This window comes from Corvus cornix, chromosome 28, assembly GCF_000738735.6.
Source record: "Corvus cornix cornix isolate S_Up_H32 chromosome 28, ASM73873v5, whole genome shotgun sequence".
In the NCBI taxonomy this organism is placed as follows: domain Eukaryota; kingdom Metazoa; phylum Chordata; class Aves; order Passeriformes; family Corvidae; genus Corvus; species Corvus cornix.
The window spans coordinates 3613325-3634221 of NC_046356.1; the positions used below are offsets into that span (position 1 = coordinate 3613325).

A 20897-nucleotide genomic window follows, 5' to 3' on the forward strand; every position below is an offset into this window, starting at 1 on the left:
TTTCCTTCCTGCCCGAGGCCTCCTGGGCGTGCGGCTTCCTGGCAGGGGAGGGGGGACGAAACGAGACAGCGCAGGGTGCAGCGAGGGGGGTGTGGGGAGGGTGAAGGGCAGGAAACCCGGGCACCTCTCTGGGTTCCCGTCTGGGCACCCCACGGCCCCCGGGGCTGGCGCTGTGGGTACCGCAGGGACGGGGGATGCTCTGCCAGCGCATCCCAGCCCGGCCTGAGGGGCTGGGTGCTGCCACCCCCCTGCTGCACCCCATTGCTGCCACCCCCAGCGCCCCAGTGCCGGCTGCTGGCCCCGGTGCTGGCCCAGGTGCCACGGCGGGGCTGGGCGTGTGCCAGCCCCGGGGTTGTGCGGCGTCGCACGCCGCCGCGGGCGGATGTGGACCCGAATCTCGTTGTTTTATCCCTGGAGCTGCTCCAACCCGCTCGGCGAGGAGGCGGCCCCGCGGAGAGGAGGGGAAGGGGTCCCGCTCGAGGACGGGGGGTGGGGACAGTGCAGGGAGCCTCGTGTGGCCGGTGGAGGGGTCTCAGAGTGGGCGGTCCCGCCGTGGTGACACCTTAGAGGGGATGGTGACACCTTAGAGGGGATGGTGACACCTCAGAGGGGATGACCTTAGAGGGGATGGTGACCTGGCAGTGATGGCTCAGAGGGTGACGCTCCATGGTGACACCTGGGAGAGGTCGATGCCTTCATGGTGACACATGGAAGGGGACAATGCCTCCATGGCGATGGCCTGGAGGGGACGGTGACCTCGTGGTGGTATCTTGGAGGGGATGGTGATCTCGTGGTGATGACCTCGAGGAGGTGACAGTGCCCTCGTGGCAATGCTGTGTAGGGGACAGTGACCTCATGGTGATGGCCTGGAGGGGACGGTGACCTCGTGGTGGTATCTTGGAGGGGATGGTGATCTCGTGGTGATGACCTCGAGGAGGTGACAGTGACCTCGTGGTGATGCTGTGTAGGGGACAGTGACCTTGCAGTGATGCCTCGGACGGGGACGGTGCCCCCGTGGTGACACCTCGGAGGGGACCGTGCCACACCCGAGGACACACAGCCCGCACAGCAGCTCTGTCCCCACCTCAGCGCTGTTCCCCTGCCCAACCCCAACCTCATCCGCGGGGTTTGAGGTGACGGGGTGGAAATTCCCAAACCTGACCAGGGACCGGGCGGGACAAAGTGGCGTTTGTGCCAGGGAATGAGGAAGCGGGGCCAGCCCCACGCCCGGTGCCACGTATCCCGACAGCCGCCGCCGTCCCGTCCCGCCACCGCCGCGCTCCCGGGGCCAGGGAGCTCCGCGGCACCGGGGCCGTGCGGGAGGGAAGGGGTTATGGCCGTGGCCTCCGACAGCTCCATCCTCCCCGCCGAGGGTCCCTCCCCGACGCTCTGAACCTGTCTCCCACCCGCCGGAGCAGCCCGAGGCACGGCCGGCCCCTCGACGCCTTCTGTGAACGTCGCAGGGACCCCCAGGGACCCCCAGGCAGCCCCCGCCCGGCTCCCCGGGCTCGGCAGCCGGTCTGTCCCGCTCTGCCGGCAAACAACCTGCTCGTTTCTGGGTAAAGGTTTCCTTCGGGTTTGTTGTTTTTTGCTCTCGGCTGGAGATAAATTTGGCTCCGCCGGAGGCTCTGCCCCTCCTTGTTTGTGGCCGTTTGGGGAGGGGTCGCTCCCTCCCGGCCGTGTCCTTTGGGTGCTGACGCTTCCCTGGAGCCGCTGGCCGGAGCAGCCGGACCGGGGGCTGCTCCCTGCTCCAAACCGAGAGGGATCGGGGAAATTCCCGTGTCAAATTCTGGCTGCTCCTGGGGCAATTCCCCCGCCAAATTCTGGCTGTTCCTCGTCGGACTCTGCCCTTTTGCACCCCTTGGCACAGCTCCTGCCTGGGAAGGGCACAGACCGCACGGGGTGGGGCACAAAAACCCTGCTCCCCGCTCCGCGCTCGCTGCTTTCCCCTTGGAGCGCCCATTCCAAGGAGTTCTCTCTCCCTCGGATGCGTCGCTGCCGCCGAGCCCCGGCCTAACCTCGCCTGAAGTCCCCGCATCCCCGTCCTCCCTCAGGTGCCCGGTTTGGGGTTGTCCCCAGCCTGAAGTGACCATGTCAGCTCCGGAGGGACTCCGGGACGTGCGGGACCTCACCTTCAGCCTGTGGGATTACGGCGTCTTCGGGCTGATGCTGCTCATCTCCACGGGCATCGGGCTCTTCCACGGCCTGGCCAAGGGCGGCCAGAAAACCTCGGAGGATTTTTTCACGGGGGGCAGACGGATGTCGGCGCTGCCCGTGGGGCTCTCGCTGTCCGCCAGCTTCATGTCGGCCATCCAGGTGCTGGGAGGGCCCGGGGACATCGCCAGCACCTCCTGGCCGTGGCCCCGTGGCCCAAAAATCCCGCTTTTCCTCCCAAATGTGAGCGGAACTCTCAAGTCGCACCTGGGGAAACTGAGGCACGGATTGAGGGATCTGCTGGCGAATCCCAGGGAAAGGAATTCCCGAAGCCTCGTGTCACCCGCACACAGAAATCCGCCTTAAATTCAGATTTTTTTTTTTTTTTGGGGGGGGGGGGGGAAGAGCCTTCCCTGCGGCGATGGGAATTCCTTGGGAATGTCGCTGCCTTGGAGCAGGGGCTGGCACGTCCCTTGTCCCCACCTGTGACCTCGCATCCCGCTGCTCCCCTTTGGCCCCCGGAATTCCCAAAATACGAACCTCACAGCTCCCAAACGGAGTCCGAATCCAAGCCGGGATCCCAGGAAAATCCACGACTCGGGGGGGAGTTTTTTGTCGTTAATTTCCCAGCGGAAAATCGGCTCCCACAAAAAGCCGAGTTCGTTGTGGGAGTTTTTGTGTTTTGGAGAAATATTTTTGCTCTCCTCCGTTAATGAAGCGTTGGAAGAGGCTGAGGAGGCGCTGCTGGAATTTCTCCAGCCCGGGGACTGATTGGATTCTCTAATTAGGGACAAAAAGCTGTTGCAACATCGTCATTCCCTTGAAATGAGTTTTGACTGAAGTCAAAACGGTCCCAAAAATTGCGTGAGCCACGCTGAGAGTCCTCCACAATATCCAGTTGTCCCCAAAAATACTTGAAAATCTGATTATTCACGAGCTGGTTTTAACTTTAACCCAGGAGCTGGGCGAGGAGCCCCCAGCCCATTCCAGATCCATGAAAAAAAGAGAGGAATTATTTCGGGAATAACAGTGCAGGTGTAAAAGTGCCGGTAATGATTAAATCAACACGTGGCCGTGGTTAATGAGCCCAGCCCTGGGGTCATTTTGGTGCTGTGCTGGTGGCCCCGGCGGTCACCGCAGCAGTGACCTCAGCGACAACATTTTGGGGGGGTCCTGGGCCGTCCCTGGGGGCTGGGGTGACGCCAGGAGCTCTTGTAACCCCCCAAAAAAGCGGTGGGAATCTGAAATCCGGGAAATGAAATCACCTGGATTGTGCAGCCCGGTCTAAACTCGCTGCTCCCAGTCCGTGCAGCCGCTAAGCTCAGCCCAAATTAAAGGGCACAATTCCAGCCTTGGGGTTCATGGAAAGCACCACGGAGGGGAATTTAGGGGATTTCCCACCGTTTGCTCCCCACAACCCCTCTTTTTTGGGGGGCCCGGCAAATCCTCACGCGGATTTTGGGGCGCAGGAGGGGTTGGCAGCTCCCCATGCCCAGGGGACCCTGTCCCGGTGTCCTGTGACAATCCCGCTGCCACCCCGCACCCCTCATTCCCCGATCCCTCCGCATCCTCCAGCCCCTTCCCTCCTGTCCATCCCCCGGACCCCTCCGAGCATCCCCGCCTCTCCCGAGCCCCCCCGGCCCCTCCAGCCCCGGTTGCCCCGGTCGCCCCGCGGCTCTCACCGGTCGGGCCCGGGCTGCCCCCGGCACAGCTCGGTGCTGAAGTAGCCGTGGAGGAGGCAGAGCAGGAGGCAGCTCACGTTGAGCACCAGGCAGAGCGCGGCCAGCACGGCCGACACCGGCAGCACAGCGGCGGCCACCGGCTCCGGGAGCGCCCCGCGGCCGCCACCGGCACCGGCACCTCCGGCGGGACTGGCGCGGCCCGACGGCAGCTGGAAGATGAGGCTGGAGGAGAGCAGGGCCATGGCAGCGGACAAGGTGCCGAAGAGCAGCAGCACCGTCAGGGCTCGCCGCGGGTACGCGGAGGGCATGGCGGGACCGGCACCGGGAGCCGGGGAGAACCGGGGGGAACCGGGGGGAACCGGGGGGAACGGGGCACCGCGGGAGTGCCGAAGGTGCGTGCGCTCCCCGATTCCTCGGTGCTGCCGCTGCGGGAGCTCGGACGTGGAATGGGAACCGGGAACTGGCACCGGGAAGCGGCACCGGGCCGGGAGCGCCTCCGTTCCCCGGTGTCCGCCTGCGTTCCCGCGCCGCTGCCCGCCGGGATGGGCCGGTCCTGCCTCCGGTCCTGCCTCCGGGCCGGGACCTCCCCGGTCCCCCGGGCCGGCTCCGCCCCGTGCCCGCCCCCGGTGGGGCCCCGGGAGCCTCCTCGGGGCGGTGGGAGGGGGTGGGGACCGAGGAGGACGGGCGGGCGGAGGGACAGACGGACACTGGGCCGCTCTCCCCATTCCCAGCCCTGCTTTTCCTGCTGCTGGGAAAACCCCGGGATTGACCTCCCCGATGTAAGCCCAGGCTGGTGGGAAGAGGCCGCCGCGATTCCCTAATCCCGAATCCCCAGGGAGAGGCGCCTTTGGCCTCCACCTGCGCCGGGATTGTCCCCTCCAACCCCGGAGGGAGTGCCCGGAACGTTCCCAGTCCGGCCAGGCTGAGAAAGGACCCTCGACCAGGCCCTTGGGACCCCCACGAGTTTCCCATGTCTTATAAATATCCTGGGAAGCGGAATCGCCTTTTCCTCTGGGATCTGCCCCGCCAGCGGCTTCCCCTGGGAATCGTGGAGGTTTCAAGCAGCATTAACTCCGGAAAATTCACCCCACAGCTCACCTGTCACCTCGGGAAAGAGCAAGGGAGCAGCCCCTGGCACGGGAATTCCCCCTGGGGACGGCACAAGGGGACACTGGGGTCTGGCCTTTCCGTGCCCGCCCTGGGCACCGCGCCAGCAGTGCCAGGACAGCGGGTGCCACGCAGCCTCCTCCATGCTGGGGCCGGGCCCAGGCCTGGCTGTGGGATCCGGATGGGACTGACCTTTCCGTCTGCTGGAGGAGCAGTGCCCTTTCTGTCCCTTTCTGTCCCTTTCTGTCCCTTCCCGTCCTCTCCTGTCCCTTCCCGGCCCGGCCCGCGTGGGTGGTTCCCGCTGGCACCCTCGGCTCCGGCCGGAGCCGCGCGGGACACGGGGCTATTTTGAAATCTTGGCGTGTTGGCCTTGGCAGCAGCAGGAGTTTGGCTCCAGGCTCGTTTCCAGCATTTTTGGCTGCGGAGGGGGAAGGGGGGGGATGGCAGTCACTGGCACTTGGCCCAAAGTCCCCAAACCAGCTCCCGGTGACGGCATCTCCGTCCCTTTCCCGTGTCCTGGAAAGTGACGGGGCTCAGCCGTGTCCTCCACCGCTGTCACTTGGGGTGCAGCTCTCATCCCAGGGCATCCAGCACCTCAGGCTCCCCAAATTCCCAGGATTTTGGGGCAGCAAGAGCCTCAAGAGGGAGCTCAAAGCTTTCAAGCTGCCACCCCGGAGCTGGGAAGAAGCAGCCGGGCACAGCCCAGCCTGGGCACCCCCTGACCCGGGGGGACCGGGGGGTCCCTGTGCCCCAAAATGGCTTTGCCTGGCAGGGCTGGGAGTGGCTGTGAGCGGGGCCGAGCCCTGGGAAGTCCGAGGTGAAGGAAGGACGGGGCAGGGCAGGGATGTCCCACAGCCGAGGCGGGCAAGGAGCCACCCCGTGTGTCCCCAAACTCTGTCCTAGGGCAGGCTGGGACACCTGGATGTGTCACCTCAGGCTCTGCCGGGACGTGGCTCTACCGAAGCCCTGGCGCTTCTGCTCTCCCTCCCACCCCCTCGTCAGGATCAATTAAGATTACGAGCGCGGCTAATTAACACTCTGCTAATTGCACTCTATAAATCATGAGCTTTAAAAGCAGCTCTAAGGAAGACGTTGTGTCCTTAACGCCAGCGCGGCCTGAAAGCCTCATCCAGAAATCCTCATTTTCCCAGTCCCTCTTCCCAATCTTCCTGGGACTGGGAGCGGGACTGGACCCCCCGGGATGGCCAGGGTGCAAAGATGTCCCTGCTGTGGGGCTGAGTGGGCCCTGATTTCCCTGATATCCCGTTTTTCCCACCTGCTGCCCGCCAGCTGGAGTGGGAACTTGGGAATTGGGTCCCAAGTTGGGAATTGTTGCCCTAAACACGGGGGTTCCCTTTGGGATCCCGGGGAGCCCTGCAGCTTCCCGAGGCGCTGGAGGGGTCAGGATCCCCCCCATGGCACCCACCCGGTGTCCTGGTCATCCCTGTGGCTCCACCACGGCTTTGTCCCCGTCAGGGCAGAGGACACGAGGGGGGTGTGGGTTGGGCAGTGCCTGCCCTGGGCTGATTTTGGGATCAGGTTTGGGATCAGAGCCCAACTTTCTCAGCCTGGCTCCTCCGCACCTTCCAGCCGGGAATGCCGACTTCCAGCTCCGCTATTCCCTCCCCCCAGCCCCAGGCTCTGTCACCAGCAGCATCTGCCCCCTTTTGCCCTACAAAGTAATTTTGGGGCGTCTTCACAGCCTTTGAGCCACGGGATGCAGAGCCAGCGACATCCTCTGCTCCCTGCTCCTCGTCCTCAGGTTCCTGTCACCTTCCCGGGGCTGGCATTGGGGACAGGGACTCACAGCACCGAATGTGCCGGGTGCTGCCAGGGCCGGGAGGGTGACACGGAGGTGTTGGGGTTTGTCCCCAGGGCTGTCCCACAGCCTCCCTGTGGCGTGGCTCGGTGGTGACACGGGGACAGGCTGCGACAGGAGGAGGGGGTGCCCCACTCCCCCCCACCCCCCAGGGCAGTCACTGCCTTTATAAAAATATAAAAAAGAAATGAAAAGAAGGAGGGTTTTGGAGCTGAGGAGGTTTCTTTCACCGTGGTTTTGTTGAGCCCTCGGTGATATTGGGGACCAGGGGAGTGACACCCCCAAACCCTGTGGCTGATGGGGCTGGCGGTGCTGGGGAGTCCCCTGAAACCACAATGGGGGACCCTGGGGATATGCCATGAGCCAAACCCAGAGCCTGCTCCTGAAACTGCGCCCCAAAACCTCCATCCCAGCCCGGTCTGAACCCCGCAGTGAGGGCACAACGTCCCCTGGGACCCCCCAAACTTCACCCCGTCCCAGTGCCCCAAATTCCCACAAACCCACCATGTCCTCCCCTTCCAAATCCCCTATCCCAGCCCCCCAATCTCCCCAGCCTCACCCCTATTCCAGATCCCCACATTCCCACAAACTCATCCACGTCCTCCCCTTCTAAATCCCCCACCCCAATTTCCCCGGGCCCCCCAGCCTCACCCCCATTCCAGCCTCCCACATTCCCACAAACTCATCCACGCCCTTCCCTGCCATATCCCATCCACCCCCCAGACCCCCCCAGCGTCACCCCCATCCCAATTCCCCCCATATCCCCCCGGAATCCCCCCAATCCCACCCCCCAAAATTCCCCAGGCTCCCCCTCTCCGCAGCCCCCCGATCTCCCTGACCACGCCCCCTTCGCCTTCGCCCCGCCCCTCTCCCCGCCAGGGGCGTGTCTATGCAAACCAATCCTCACCGTTAGCCAATGGCAGGACAGCCCGGCTGCTCTATGCAAATCTTTCGGCGGGATGGGCGGGGTTATGCAAATGTCACCGGCGCTGCTCGGGCAGGCGGCGGCCGCGCGCGCTCCGGGGACACGAACGGGACCGACCCCGGGACCGGGATCGACACCGGGATCAGCACCGGGATCAGCACCGGGATCAGCACCGGGGCCGCCCCGGCTCCGCTGCAGCGCCGGGCACCCGCGGCCGAGCGGGCGCGAAGCTGCCGAGGAGGAAGCGCCGCTGTCCAGGTGCGTGTCCCGCGGCGGGCACGGGGGGTCCCGGGCGCCCCGCGACGCGGCCGCGCTCCGGCGTGACCGGGGCCGAGCAGGGGGGATGACAATGGCACATGACAGCACCGCTCCCCGTTCTACTCCGACCGGGCTCCCTCCGCATGCCGGCGGCCGCGCCGTCGGGGCGCACGGGCAGGGGGAGCGGGGCCGGCCCGGGGAGGGGCCGGTGCGGCCGGGCCGGCGCCCGGCGGGCTGGTCTGGGCACGGCGGAGCCCCGGCCCCCGCCCCGCCGTCTCGGGATGGCGGGCTATAAAAAGCCTGTGGTTTGCGCCGCGCTCGGGGCGGTTATTTTTACTCGTGTCTGCGCAGGGAGGAACGCCCGGGTTTAACCCAAAAGTGCAGCCTGGGGGGCAGCCGCCCTGCCCCGGCCCCGCCGCCACCTCCCCGCCACCCCTGGGCGCACCGGGGCCTTTGGGGGTTGGGGCTGAGCTCACGGCGCGGGGGGAAACTGAGGCACGGCACGGCCGGGCTGTTGGCTGGACGTGGTTGTAGTGACAGCGGTGACACCGCGCCCGGGCAGCCCCGATGGCGCTGGCACTTTGCTGGGGTGTCACGGCGGCCTGGCTGTTCCTGGCATGTGCTGGTGGCAGCCCGGTTCCTTCCCACTCCCAGGTGGGGATGGGACACGGCCACGGCTCCAGACAGCGGCATCTCCAGGATGGTGGCACCTCCAGGGTGGTGGCACCTCCAGGGTGTCCCAGTCCACCTGGGTCCCCCCGTCACCTATGGAGAGTGAGGTGGATCCTCTGCCAGATCCTCCTGCCCACCACAACCCATTCCCAGCGTGTCCCTGTCCCTGTCCTCAGGGTTTTTCTTCTGATGAGAGAAACTCTCCCAGCGCTGCCGGCTCTTGGGTTTCACAGGGAATGAATTAACCTGGAAGCTCGGGATGAGCAGAAAGCAGGGATGGGACCATGGGCTGTGCCCCCAGGCGACCTCACCTCCACGGGCATCCCTCAGGGCATCGGGCACCGGTTGGGAAAGGGACCGTGGGTGACCCATCCGGACATCCCGATCCTGGCCCTTTTCCATGTCCCCGGCTGCCAGCTGGTCACGTCAGGGTGACGCGTGGGGAGATCTGGGGGTCAGGAAGGAGGGGGGATTCGGGAGAGGGGTGCAGGTCTCAGGTTTCTTTTAGGGTGTGAAATGTTCCCGGTCACCTCCATGCCCAGAGCACTGATGATATCCGGGGAAAAAAAGAGGGTTTGGGAAACTTTGGGAAACTTTGGTGCAAGGGGCCAGGGATCCTGCTGGGTCATCCCAGCAGTGAGAGGGATGGAAATCCTGGCACGCTGCTGTGGGGAGACCCAGAAGGATTTGGGGGGGAATTGGTGCATTTGAGACCCTCCAATTTCCCTCGTCTTCCCGAGAATCCCAGCAGGATTGTCAGGAGCAAACCAGGCCCGTGAGCCAGGCAGCCCTAAAGCCACGGGGCCAGGCTGAGATCAGCCCTGAGTGCACCCAGCAAAGCCTCCAGCACCAACCGAGCGTCGCTTCCCAAATTAATTCCCAACTGTGGCGTGGGGCAGCCCAATCCCATGGGAATTGGGCGTTCCTTCCCATGGACGTGGCATCCACCGAGCCACAAACGCACTCTGGGCATGGAGGGGGGGTCCCCATGTCCGTTCATCCTCCCAAGGGCCACGAGCCACCTCGTTTTTGGGGGCCCTTTCAATCCTTCCTCCTTCCACACACTCATTTTGGAACCGAAAAGCCTCCACCCATCGGCACCGGGCCGTGGCAGCGCCTGGGACTTTCGCTCTGTGTCACCCCCGAGCGAGGTGACAGTGGGGTTGGAGGGTGGCAGTGTCACCCCGAGCCTGGATGTGGCTCTGGATTGTTCCAGGGCACGGATAAATTAATTATAATCCCCCTTAGGGGCTTTGGGGTGGCTGGGTGATGTTTGGGAGGTGGGAGACAGGGCTTTTTGGAGGTCGTGGTGGTCCCAAAAATCCCTCAGCATCCCATCCCCACCTTTCCCCTACTTCCCAGCTGGCTCCTCCTGCCTTCCCAGTCCCCACCCAGCGCTGCCAGCCCCGCACTGGTTTGTACTGGTCGCTTGTTTAAACAACCTATAAAAAGCAGAAGGGCCCGGCAGAAACTCCACGCTCAACTTTGACTTTTCCCCGTGCCGGGGCTCGGGATGCTGCTCACACCAGCTCAGCCATTCCCTGGGGATCGCCGGGATCCCGGGCCACGCCCGGGGCTGGATGTGTCCCTCTGGTCCCAGCGCTCCGTGTCCATCCCGGTGCGTCGGGCCTTAAATCCCCATTTCAATCCCCGTTTTCCTGCCGGTCCCTGCATCATCCCCGCCCTCCTGTGGGATTTCGCTGCTCGTGGCTCAGATTTTCCCCTCCCTCCCTGTAGGGGATGGGATGGAAACTCTTTCTCCCGCTTTAATCGTTGTTTTCCTCCAACAAAACGCTTTTTGGGAGCTGCCAAATGCGGGTCCTCGATAACCACTCCCCTCCTGCTCCTGCCCAATCACCCCCAGCTCTCAGATTTGCAACAACCCCCCCAGAATTTGGTGAAAACAGCTTTTCCCCCTCACTTTCTGTGTCCCGTGGGAGGATAAATCGCTGGGGAGCTCAGGGACCCAAACCTGGGGGTGTTTTAGGGGAGCGCTCGGGCCCTGGAGCAGCTTTTCCCAGAATACCCCACCTGCTTGGATTTTAGGATGAATCCGGTGGATTTAACGCTTCTGGGATCATCCAGGGCTGTAAAGGTGTTGAAGGCAGTGCTGGGAGGCCCCGTCGTGGTGCCGGGAATCCCGCACGGGCTCACGGAAAACCACGCGGCTCTCCAGGGATCCGTTTGGTGTCCCCAGTCAGGAGCTGGAGAAGGGAATCTGCACCCCCCTGGCGCCGTGCAAATGCCCCCTAAAGGCGCAGAGGATCCGGGGGGTTCATTATAAACCCGATCCCAGCCCGGGGCTCGCCGGGAGACCGCGCTGGATCCCAGCGGGAATGGTTGGGATGAGGTGGGAGCGGTTCCGATCCCGGTGCGTGCGAGCCCGGGCTAAAGATAAGCACCCGTGGGAGGCAGCGGAGCCGGACGGGTGCCAGGAGCGCCGGAGCCTCTCCCGGACACGGGACAGGGGGGAATCTCCTGTCTGGAAGGTTTGGAGAGCTCCAGAGCGTCGGGATTTCTTGGAATGCCGGTGCTCTGGGGATATTTAGCGCGTCCCCGCGGCGGGGACAAGGCCAGGAGGGGCTCTGGGGTCCCTCCAGGGCTTCTCCCCGCCCATGAGCCCTCCCTGGAATCAGGTTCCATCCTGCCCTGGAGGTGCCACCTGGCTGGAGGTGACGATGCCGGGCGGAGCCGCCCCGTTGTGCCCTCGCTCACCTTATCCCGATGAAAATCCCGATGGGAAAATCCCCGCTCCCCTCCCAGCCCTTCACACCTGCCCGGGGGGTCCCGGGGACGCGCTGAGGTGGCCGAGGTGACACCGAGCGCCGCGATCCCGGGGACATCTCACCCGGCCGCGCCCCCGGGGCTCCCGGGACGGGCAGAGCCGTGAGGAGCAGCCGCTGATGGAACGGCCCCGGAGGCTGCGCGAGGCCTCGGCCGCTTCTCCCGGTGCCGAGAATCCCCACCCGGAGGGTCCCTGGATGCCCTGGATCGATGGGGCTGTGGCTCTGCTTCCTCTGGACTCCCTCCCACACCTTCCAGGACCCTCTCAGCATCACCCTGTGGGTGTTGGCGCCTTCCAGGACCTTCTCAGCGTCATTCCGTGGGTGCTGGAACCTTCCAGGACCCGCTCAGCATTGCCCTGCGGGGCACTGAGCATCCAAGGAGCTGAGGTGGATTGTGCCCAGGCAAATCCTTGGAATTATTTCATGTCCCTGCTGCAGGTGGAGGTTTCCTCCATGCATGGATCCATCCATGGATCCATCCATCCATCCCTCCATGGATCCATCCATCCCTCCATGGAGCCATCCCTCCATCCCTCCATCCATTCCCAACACTCTGGAGCCTCAAAAATTCCTGCCGGGATGAGGCTGTGCCAGGACACAGGGGGGTCACAGCCGGGCGAGCACCCCCGGCCCCAAACGGGGCCAAACCCAAGGATCAGCCCTAAATTGCCACCCCCACATGAAACACTGTGGAGTGGGGACCCTCTGGATGTCCCCAAGGAACGCCGCAGGTGTCGGAGCCGGGAGGAGCGAGGAAAACACCCCAGGGATGGTTGGGAATGGGAAAACCTCCGCCTTTCCACCAGGGAATTCTCGGCCCTTTCCGGCGGGGCCAGGGTGGTCTGGGCACCCCCCTGGACCTCGGGAGGGGGGCACGGGGGGGGTCGTGCGTGGGCCCGGGGACGCAGGGTGGCAGCGGGGCCGTGGGAACGGCAGCGCAATTTCCTTCCATAAATTAAAATTAGTTTTGATCAGCTAAAAATAGCGGCCGAGCACGATGGTAAAATGGCAACGTGCTCGAGAGGGGGAAGCGGGACACGCCGGGGGCATCGGGGGACCGGAGGGTCCCCAACTGCACCCCTGGCATCCAGCCTGGCACTGGGAGGGAGGGGGGGGCTGCTGGCCCAACTGGGGGGTCCCAAAATCGTCCCCGACACGGAGCTGCCGCCCCGCTGCCTTCCCAGCTCCGCTCTCGCCCCGGGCTTGGGGTTTGGGGACAGCAGGGACAGAGCCACCCCCAAACCGGGGTGGGCACGAGGGTCCCGTTGGGAGCCACCCGCGGTTCCATTGGTGGCACCGGGGTGTCCCGGAGGGATTTTGGGGTGGCTCTTGCTGGGTGGGGGTGGCAGAGGAGCAAGAATTGGGGGGGTGTGACAGCAGCGGGGTGTCCCAACGCTGTGACAGGCTCGGAGGGTGCTGGCACCCCACAGCCAGGGTGGCACGGGGGGTCGCCAGCCCCGTATCCCTGCCCAGGGCTGGCTCACGTGGCCGCAGGAGTGGGTGGGTGGTTTCACTTTGCTGTCTCCTCGTGCAGCCACTTCCTGGCCTGCGAGCGGTGGAGGTCAAATTTAGTCTGGTGGAGGTTGAAAAAAAAAAAAAAAAAAAAGATTTAAAAAAAAAAAACCCAAATTTGAACCTAAAGCCAACCCTTTTGTTCGAGGACCCTCCCCGCCGCCAGCCGGCCCCCTTTTAAACGCCCTCCGCATCCACGGAGCCGCCGTGAGCAGCTTCAGGAGCAGCCTCGGAGCGGCCCCTTGGGTTTGGGATGAAAACTCTGATCCCAAACTCCCGCTGAAGGATCTGGGATCACGGCACCGCCGCTTCCCAGCCAACACCCAAAGGTGCTTGGGGCTGCCGTGGGGGTGATGGATTTGGGCTGCTGGGCAGGGCCAAGGGGATTTTTTCCCCTCTAACCCAGCAGAATTTCCCATTTTTCCCCCATTTTCCGCTTGGCCACCATCTTTGCGGAAGAAGAAATGACCAAACTTCCTCTGAAAACTGATTTTTTTTGGGGCAGCCAAACTTATTTTTGGCGGCGCTGGGGACAGCCCCGAGGGCTGTGGGGCTCAGGGGTTTCTCGCTTTCTTCCAGCCCCAAACCCAGCAGAGGAGGCAAAAATGGGCCGGAAAAAAATCCAGATCAGCCGGATTTTGGATCAGCGGAACCGGCAGGTAGGAGCCACACGGGGCCAAGGTGGGGCTGAGGTGGGGACCGGGGTGATGGGAGGCAAAGCCGCCCTGCTGCCGCCACCACCCGTTGGGAGCGTTTTTAGGAGAATCCGGGCTGTTTTATGGGGCAGGTGACCTTCACCAAGCGGAAATTCGGGCTGATGAAGAAGGCGTACGAGCTGAGCGTGCTGTGCGACTGCGAGATCGCCCTGATCATCTTCAACAGCACCAACCGCCTCTTCCAGTACGCCAGCACCGACATGGACAAGGTGCTGCTCAAGTACACCGAGTACAGCGAGCCCCACGAGAGCCGCACCAACTCCGACATCCTCGAGGTAGCGGCCGGGGGTGGCCCCCGGGGCCCCGGGGGTGGCCACAGGGACCCGCTCATTGTGGCCTCCCCGCAGACGCTGAAGCGCAAAGGGCTGGGGCTGGAGAGCCACGAGCTGGAGCTGGAGGAGGGCCCGGAGCCGCCCGGGGACAGGGGGAGAAGGCTCGGGGATGGAGTGGATCTGGCGCTGGCGCGGCCCAGGTTTTATGTGAGTCGCTGGTGGGGGTGAGGGTCCCCAGGGTCCTGTCCCATCCCTGGCTTTGATTTCTGCTTTGTCCTGAAGGGTCCCGAGGGTCCCCAAGGGTCCTTGTCCCCTCCCTTGACATCTCGTTTGCCCTGCAAGGTCCTCAGGGTCCCTGTCCCCATTTCCTCCCTGTCCTTGATCTCTGATTTGCCCTGCAAGGTCTTGAGGGTCCCTGAGGGTCCCGTCCCATCCCTGCCCTTGGTTTCTGGTTTGTCCTGCAGGGTCCCAAGAGTCCCCAGCCCCTCCTTGAGCTCTGGTTTGTCCTGAAGGGTCCTGAGGGTCCCTGTCCACTCCTTGTCCTTGATTTCTGGTTTGTCCTGCAGAGCCCCAAGTGTCCCCAGGGGTTCCTATCCCCTCCCTGTCCCTGACCTCTGCTTTGCTCTGCAGAACCCCAGGAGTCCCCAGGAGTCCCCAGGAGTCCCCAAGGGTCCCTGTCCCTTCCCTGTCCCTGACTTCTGCTCCACTCTGCAGGTCCCCATTCCCTCCCTCGACCTCTGCCTCTCTCTGCAGTGCCCCGAGGGTCCCCAAAGGTCCCGAGGGTCCCTGTCCCTGACCCCTGTGTGTCCCTGCAGAGCCCGGTGCCACTGCCTGAGGCAGCCTATGGCAGCTCCCCTCCGGCCACCGACACCTCCCTGGGCAGCGCCAGCAGCTCCCCGCAGGGCCAGGGCCGCTCTCCTGCCTTCAAACCGGCTGCCTCGAAGCCACCGGGACGGTCCCCAGGGCCACTGCCCCCAGGTAGGCTCGGGGCCATCATCCAGGCACACTGTGAGGGGGTGGGTGCAGGGGAGAAGGGCCCTGCCATGGGTGTCCTGTCCCCACCGTGAGCACCCCATCATCACCCTGGACACCCCGACCCTGCCGTGGGCACCCCATTCCCAACATGGAAATTCCATCCCTGCCGTGGACACCCCAACACCACCCTGGACACCCCATTCCTGCCATGGACACCCCGTTCCCACCATGGACACCCCATTCCCAACACGGGCACCCCATACCCAACACGGGCACCCTGCCCCTTCCATGGCCACCCCATCCCCACCATGGCCACCCCCTCCCCACCACGAGCACCCAAACCCCACGGCCCCGCGGGGATTTTCCCAGCCAGGCCCTGCCAGGCCCCGCATGCAAAGCTCCTCTCCCGGGGACTTACCGGGAACGGGGCCGGGGCGGCTGCGTGGGCAGGAGCGGTGCCGCAGCTGTGGAAACACCGGCCCCAACCTCCCTCCAGCTGCTTCCTGTGCCCTGCCAGCAGCCGGCACCCAGCTGTCCCCTCACCCTGTGCCCGCAGGTCCCTCCTGTGTGGCACAGCTCGGCATGGGGGGCTCATCCTGCCCGCTGGGACAGGGCGGTGACAGGGTGACAGAAAAGCAGCGGCAAACCCCACAAAACCTGGGGCTTGATCCAGGGGGGTGGGAGGTGGCGCAGGATGGGGACAGGCAGCATCCCAAATGCTTGGATGGGGACACGGGCACGCTGGACATTCCCAAGGGAGGTTCCGGCCGCTCCATGGGGAGCTGCTGCTCCCCTCAGCAGGGTCCGGCCAGGGGGGTTTGCAGCCTGCTGGATCCAGCCACTGCCTTCGTGTGTCACCTCTTGTCACAGCCCGTGGCCACAGCCCAGGTGGCCCATGGAGGAAGTGGCTTTGCCGGAGCACGGCACCGTGCAGGCACACACGGCTGCCCACGGCCCCGGGGCCACCGCGGCCACCGCGGCCACCGCCACGGGGATCCCCCGAGGATCATCCGTGCATCCTCCTGTCCCTCTGTCCCCCAGGTCTCAGCTACCCCCTGTTCCCTGCCGCCAGCCTGAGCCGCGCCTTGGCCACCAAGACGCCACCACCGCTGTTCCTGGGGGCCGAGGGCCGGCGTGGCGAGGCCCAGGGCAGCCTGGCGAGTGGCCGGAGCGGCGGCAGCGCAGCGGTGAGTCAGCTGTCCCCACGGCCACACGGGTGTCCCCTCCCCAAATCCCTCTGCTCCGATCTGCCCCTTCCTCCGGGGCTTTGCTGGGGGGCACAGGGAGTGGTGCGGAGGGGTCGCCGGAGGCTTTGGGGCACAAAACCTATTGGGGTCACCCCATTTCCCGCAGCGGCCGCTGTACCCTGCCCTGCAGACCCTCAGCCCCGTGCTCAGCCCGGGCAGCTCCGGCCTTCCGAGCCACGGCCTCGCCGGCTTCCCCTTCCTCAGCCCGGCCCAAGCAGGTGAGTCGCGGTCGCTCAGCTTTGGGACAGCGCTGTCCCCACATTTGTGACCCTCCCCTGCTCACTGTTGTCCTCCCACCCCGCAGATTTTGGGGCTGGCGAGGTCCCGCCGCCCCCGGCTTCCTGCAGCCCCCGGCGTGGCAGCACCCGCGGGACATGGCAGCGCTGGGGTAAGGACGGGGGGCACAGGGGGGACAGGGCAGGGATGAGCCCATTCCGCCGCACCCACGGGTGTCACCTCCCAGCCGTGGGCACTGCAGGCACCGAGGGGCAGCCCCCCACCCACCAGGGTGGTCTTGGGGGTCACCCTAAAGCCTCTCCAGAGCTTATTTCCAGCGGGATTCCCCCACGGATCTTGTCCCCATGTCCCCCCCCCAGTCACACTCCAGGCTCCCAGCAGCCATGCGGGCACCGGCCCAGTGCCCGACTGGGCCAGAACCAGACCAGGACAGGAATTTGGGGGGGGTCTCAGCCTCTCTAGGTGGGAAAGGGGATACCTGGCAGGGGATACAGGGAGACGCCCTCATCCCCGTCCCCTCTCGCCGCAGGGCCAGCAGCCGGATCGTCCCCGCGGAGGAGCCCGCGCCTGCCCCCGGCGCGTCCCCGCAGCACCAGGCCATCAGCATCAAGTCGGAGCGGGTGTCGCCGGGGCTGGGCTGTCCCCCGGGCACCCCCCAGCCCTCCCTGACCAGCCTGGCGTCCCTCAGCGAAGCCTCCCGAGCCCCCGGAGACCTCCAGCCCCGGGATGACCTCGCCAAGGGCTACCCTCCCTACGCGCTGGGGCCACCGCGGCCACTGCCGGACGAGCAGAGGGTCCCCGTCCCCGCGCGGCGGGGACAGCCCGTGGACGTTTGGCAGAGATAGCGAGGCCGCCGGGGTGCAGGGAGGGGGAAAACCCAGCTTGGGGGAGCAGCCCCCCCGCTTCTTCCCCACCCTCAGACCCTCGGGAAGCCCCCCGTGCCCGTGGCAGTGCGGTGGTGGCGACCAGCGGTGACACCGGGCTCCCTGCAGGGTCACTGTCGCCCAACCCTGGGGCTGCAGCTCCTCGAGACCCCCCCTCCCTGGAGCCCCCAAATGCCACCAAGTCCCCTCCTTTCAGCTCTGCCCGCCACCCCCTGCGAGGCCAGGAGCCCAGCGCTGTCCCGGTGTCCTGTCCGGTGGTGTTGGACACCGGCCATTCCCGTCCTTGCGCCTGTCCCCGCGCCAGCAGCGTGTCCCCGGCGAGCGGGAGTGGCTGGGAAGTGCCACGCGGTGGCAGCAGGACTGAGAGCACCGGCAGCGGCTCCAACCCTGCAGCCACCGGCCCAATTCCGAGCCCAGGGGGACCCGGGAGGGGCACAGGGCACAGGGGACAGGCGGGGTGGGGGGTGCCGCTCCCCCAGCCAGGGACTCTTTTCTATTTATTATCTTCTCACCAATAAAGAGCTGGGGGTCTCGGGGTGTCTGGTGTGAGCTTCTTGGGGTCAGGCAGCCCAGTTTGGGGTGGCACCGCATTGACGTCGCCAAAGGGAGAGGTGGCACATGCCCACACGCCCTTGCTCTCAGCGTCGCTGTGCCCCCCGTGTCCCCCAGGCTCAGAGCCACCTCTCAGGGTGGGTGACAGCCGGGTCACCCCCACTCTGGTCAGGTCGTTGGGGCTCAGCCGTGCTGCTCCCACTCCTCAGTGACCCCAAAAAGCCTCTCAGGGGGTGTCAGAGCAGGTGGGAGAAGGAAAAACCCCTTAAAATGGGGATTTGGGGGGCGAGGCGGGGGTTACGGGGGGTGGGCCTGGCCCAGCTGAGCTGAGCCTGTTTTTTAGCTCAGGGCTGCGCTGGGCCTGGGGGTTCTGCTGCTTTTTGGGGTGCATCCCCTGGGGCCTGTGGCGTGCTGGGTATGGCCACAGCCACAGCCACGCTGCTGGGAGGTGACCAAGGAGTGGGCACCAAGGTCCTGCAGCACCATCACCCCACAGGGACATTTCTGGGGGCTTTGGGTCCCCCCCAGCACCACCTGGGCACCCCCAGGTCGGGATCAGGCAGGGCTAGGGGTCCCCCCACACCCTCCAGCGCTGAGCTGGGCCCCTTCCCTCGGAGGCGGGGGGGGGATTACGAGCCCCGAGATTAAAACCTGGGCGGGAGATTAATCCTGGGAAGAGTTTGCCCCGTTTAATAGAGCGCCATAAATACCAGGCGGGATTAGGGGCTGTGCCGAGCCCCGGAGCCGGGCTGGGCCCAGGGCCACCCCCCCAAAAGGGTGGCAGGTCCCCTCCAGGGCCGCCTTTGGAACCGGGAAAGGGTTTCTGCCTGGCAAGAGGAGGCGAGACACCGGGTGCAAGGAGTGGGGGCTGGGGTAAGAGACACTGATTGAATAGCAATGACTGCATGATTTATGGTTTGCATTATTGCATGGCTCATTTGAATATATGCTAATCAGGCTTTTCTCCCCTCGTTTTGTTTGTAAGATTTAGATTTGCTATGGCAACCCGCTGGCATGGAAGGAGCGCCAGGAAATGTCAGGGCGAGGTGAGCCCCGGGGAGGGGCTGGGGGCTGCCGGGGTGGGGTGGTGGTGGCGGGGGGGGATTCGTCGCATCCCAGCACCGGGACACGGGAACGGCCGGCGGGACCCGGAGGGCAGCGGCGGGAGCGCCGGGAGCTGCTGGAGCCGCGCATCCGACCCCTGCCTGCAGGTCCAGTAACGCCCATTGCGACACGTCCCAAACTGGGCTCGGGAGGTGCCCTGGGGTGTCCCCAAGCCCCCGCTTTGGTCCCGCAGAGAGGCCCCTCTGTCCCTCTGTCCCCTGCCTTCCTGCCGGGTGTCCCCAGCGCGGGGGAGAGGGCGGCGTGCCCCATGGGCACTGCCCCGAAGGTGGCACCCAGGGCCCCCCAGCTGCCTCGGGGTGCTCGGGGTGACACTGGGAGGCGACAGAGCTGCTGTGTCTCCCACCACGGCCCACCGTGGCCACCTCTGGCGCTCCGTGTCCCCTTCCCAGCTGGCCCGGGAGGTGCCCCAGTAAAGCCCAGTTACCTGCAGGCCCAGCCCGGGGGCTGCGCTGCTCCGGGGGGTGCTGGGCTCCAGCGGACCGCCGGGGCTTTGTCTCTGCTCGGAGCCGGCGCCTCCCCCTGTGCTGCGGGCGGGATGTGCTGGGGGGCTCCGCACCCCAATTTGGGGGCCGGGGACCTTTCCGTCGGGGTGTTCCCTCGCTGCCATGGGGCGGTGTTGGGGGGATTATTCCCTGCCCAGAGCTGTGGGGAGCAGCCCGTGTCCCCGGATCCCTTGGGGCGGTGATGTCCCCCTTCCGAGGGGACATCCCGGGTGGCCGTGGGGTCCCCCCGCTGTCCCCACCCCTCTCCCGCTCTGCGGCACCCGGGGCCGGTGCGGTGCCTCGGAGCCCCACGGCCGCGCGTGACCGCGGACAGGGCCGGGCACACTCCGGGCTTGCGGCGGTGGCCCCGGGGCCGGGAGCTGCGTGTCCCCGCAGGGCCGCCCGCTCCAACCGGGGACCGGTCTCCGAGTCACCGGGGCCGTTCACGCCCTTATAACGGGGCCGCAAAGAGCCCCCGGGGCTGCGGACCAGCGGTCGCCTCCGCGGTCCCGACGGAACGGAGGTGACCGGTCCCTCCTGGCGTCCCCGCCGCCTCAAAGCGGGGCCGAGACGGGCACCGGGGGCTGCCTCCCCCCGGTGCATCCTCCCCCAAACACCCACTTTGTTGTTTAGCGAAAGCCCTGAAATATTCATGGCGCTGCGCCCAGCGCCTCTTAATGAATTTTTGATCAAAACTCCATCAGGGAGCCAAAATACGCCACCCACTCCCCTAAATCCGCGCCGTCGGGGGTGGGGGGCAGCGGGCCCCGCGGTACCGGGCGGCTGGAGGAGCCGGGCCCGGCCCGAACGCCTTTTACCGGGGGGAAGCCCCTCGGCAACCCGGGGGTCTCACGGCCACCGAGGGCGGGGTCGCACCCAGCGCCGGGCACCGGTAATTCCGAGGCTGGCAGTAAGATTTGGGGTGCCCGACGCACAGGCCCTGCCTCCTGCTTCTCCCGGGGCTGGCAGGGACCGGCCGAGCCCCCGGGGAAGCCCCGCTTGGACGGGACGGGCGGCGGGTGGCCGGGCCACGGGCGTCCCGGTGCCCCCCAGCTCGGCCGCGAGAAATATTCGTTAATGAGGAAATGCATAAACGGAGCTCATTAGGGGAGAGCGCGGAGCTCGAGGCCTCCCTGGCAGCACCGGGCCGGGGGCTGTCCGTCCCCGGGGCGGGCAGGGCTTGGGAGGGCCCCGGGGCGGCACCGGGCAGCGGCACCGGCGCGGTCCGGTTCGGCGGCAGCGGCCGCGCATCCCGGTGGCTCCAGGGGCTGCAGCCAGGCCCGGCCCTCCCCGGCCCCGCTCGGTGGCTCAGAGTCTGCGGGGAGCTGGGTGTCCTGGGTGTCCCCCCTCGCCGGGGCCGAATTTGGGGTGCAAACCCCGCCAGGCGTTGCGCGAAGCCCCCGATTTTTTAGCGCTCCCAAATTCCCGGTGCGCCCGGAGGAGGGGGGGGAGGTGGGAATCCATTCCCGGCCGCTTCCCGGGGGCTCGGAGG

At 65.8% G+C, this 20897-nt stretch overlaps 2 protein-coding genes across 9 annotated transcripts in view; both read left to right on the plus strand.

Annotated features, from left to right (window-relative positions):
- Window positions 1-7708: 7708 nt before the first annotated feature.
- On the plus strand, window positions 7709-17719 carry MEF2B (myocyte enhancer factor 2B). 3 transcript variants are annotated; one of them, XM_039566456.1, is made up of 9 exons: window positions 7709-7945; window positions 13495-13574; window positions 13703-13906; window positions 13979-14110; window positions 14719-14881; window positions 15920-16065; window positions 16232-16347; window positions 16430-16513; window positions 16892-17719. In XM_039566456.1, exons 2-9 carry the CDS (start codon window positions 13521-13523, stop codon window positions 17205-17207), a joined length of 1215 nt encoding a protein of 404 aa, XP_039422390.1. In that variant the 5' UTR covers window positions 7709-7945; window positions 13495-13520; the 3' UTR covers window positions 17208-17719. The 3 variants fall into 3 exon arrangements, with proteins under 3 accessions (XP_039422390.1, XP_039422388.1, XP_039422389.1); XM_039566454.1 differs by having other exon boundaries at window positions 7710-7945; window positions 16232-16343; window positions 16892-17130; XM_039566455.1 differs by lacking the exon at window positions 7709-7945 and adding an exon at window positions 13110-13244 and having other exon boundaries at window positions 16232-16343; window positions 16892-17130.
- Window positions 17720-18506: 787 nt separating this feature from the next.
- Window positions 18507-20897, plus strand: part of LOC104697394 — a 36058-nt gene continuing 33667 nt past the window's right edge. The window contains exons 1-2 of one of the 6 annotated variants that reach the window (XR_005603748.1): window positions 18507-18671; window positions 18784-18844. Coding sequence is in view for 2 of the 6 variants with exons in the window: in XM_039566314.1 (XP_039422248.1) it covers window positions 18797-18844 (48 nt within the window). In the remaining 4 variants the exon portion in view is untranslated. Of the gene's footprint in view, window positions 18672-18783; window positions 18845-18933; window positions 19010-20897 lie in introns of those variants that run through there. The other 5 variants (XM_039566314.1, XM_039566317.1, XR_005603743.1 and 2 more) reach the window with 5 other exon arrangements.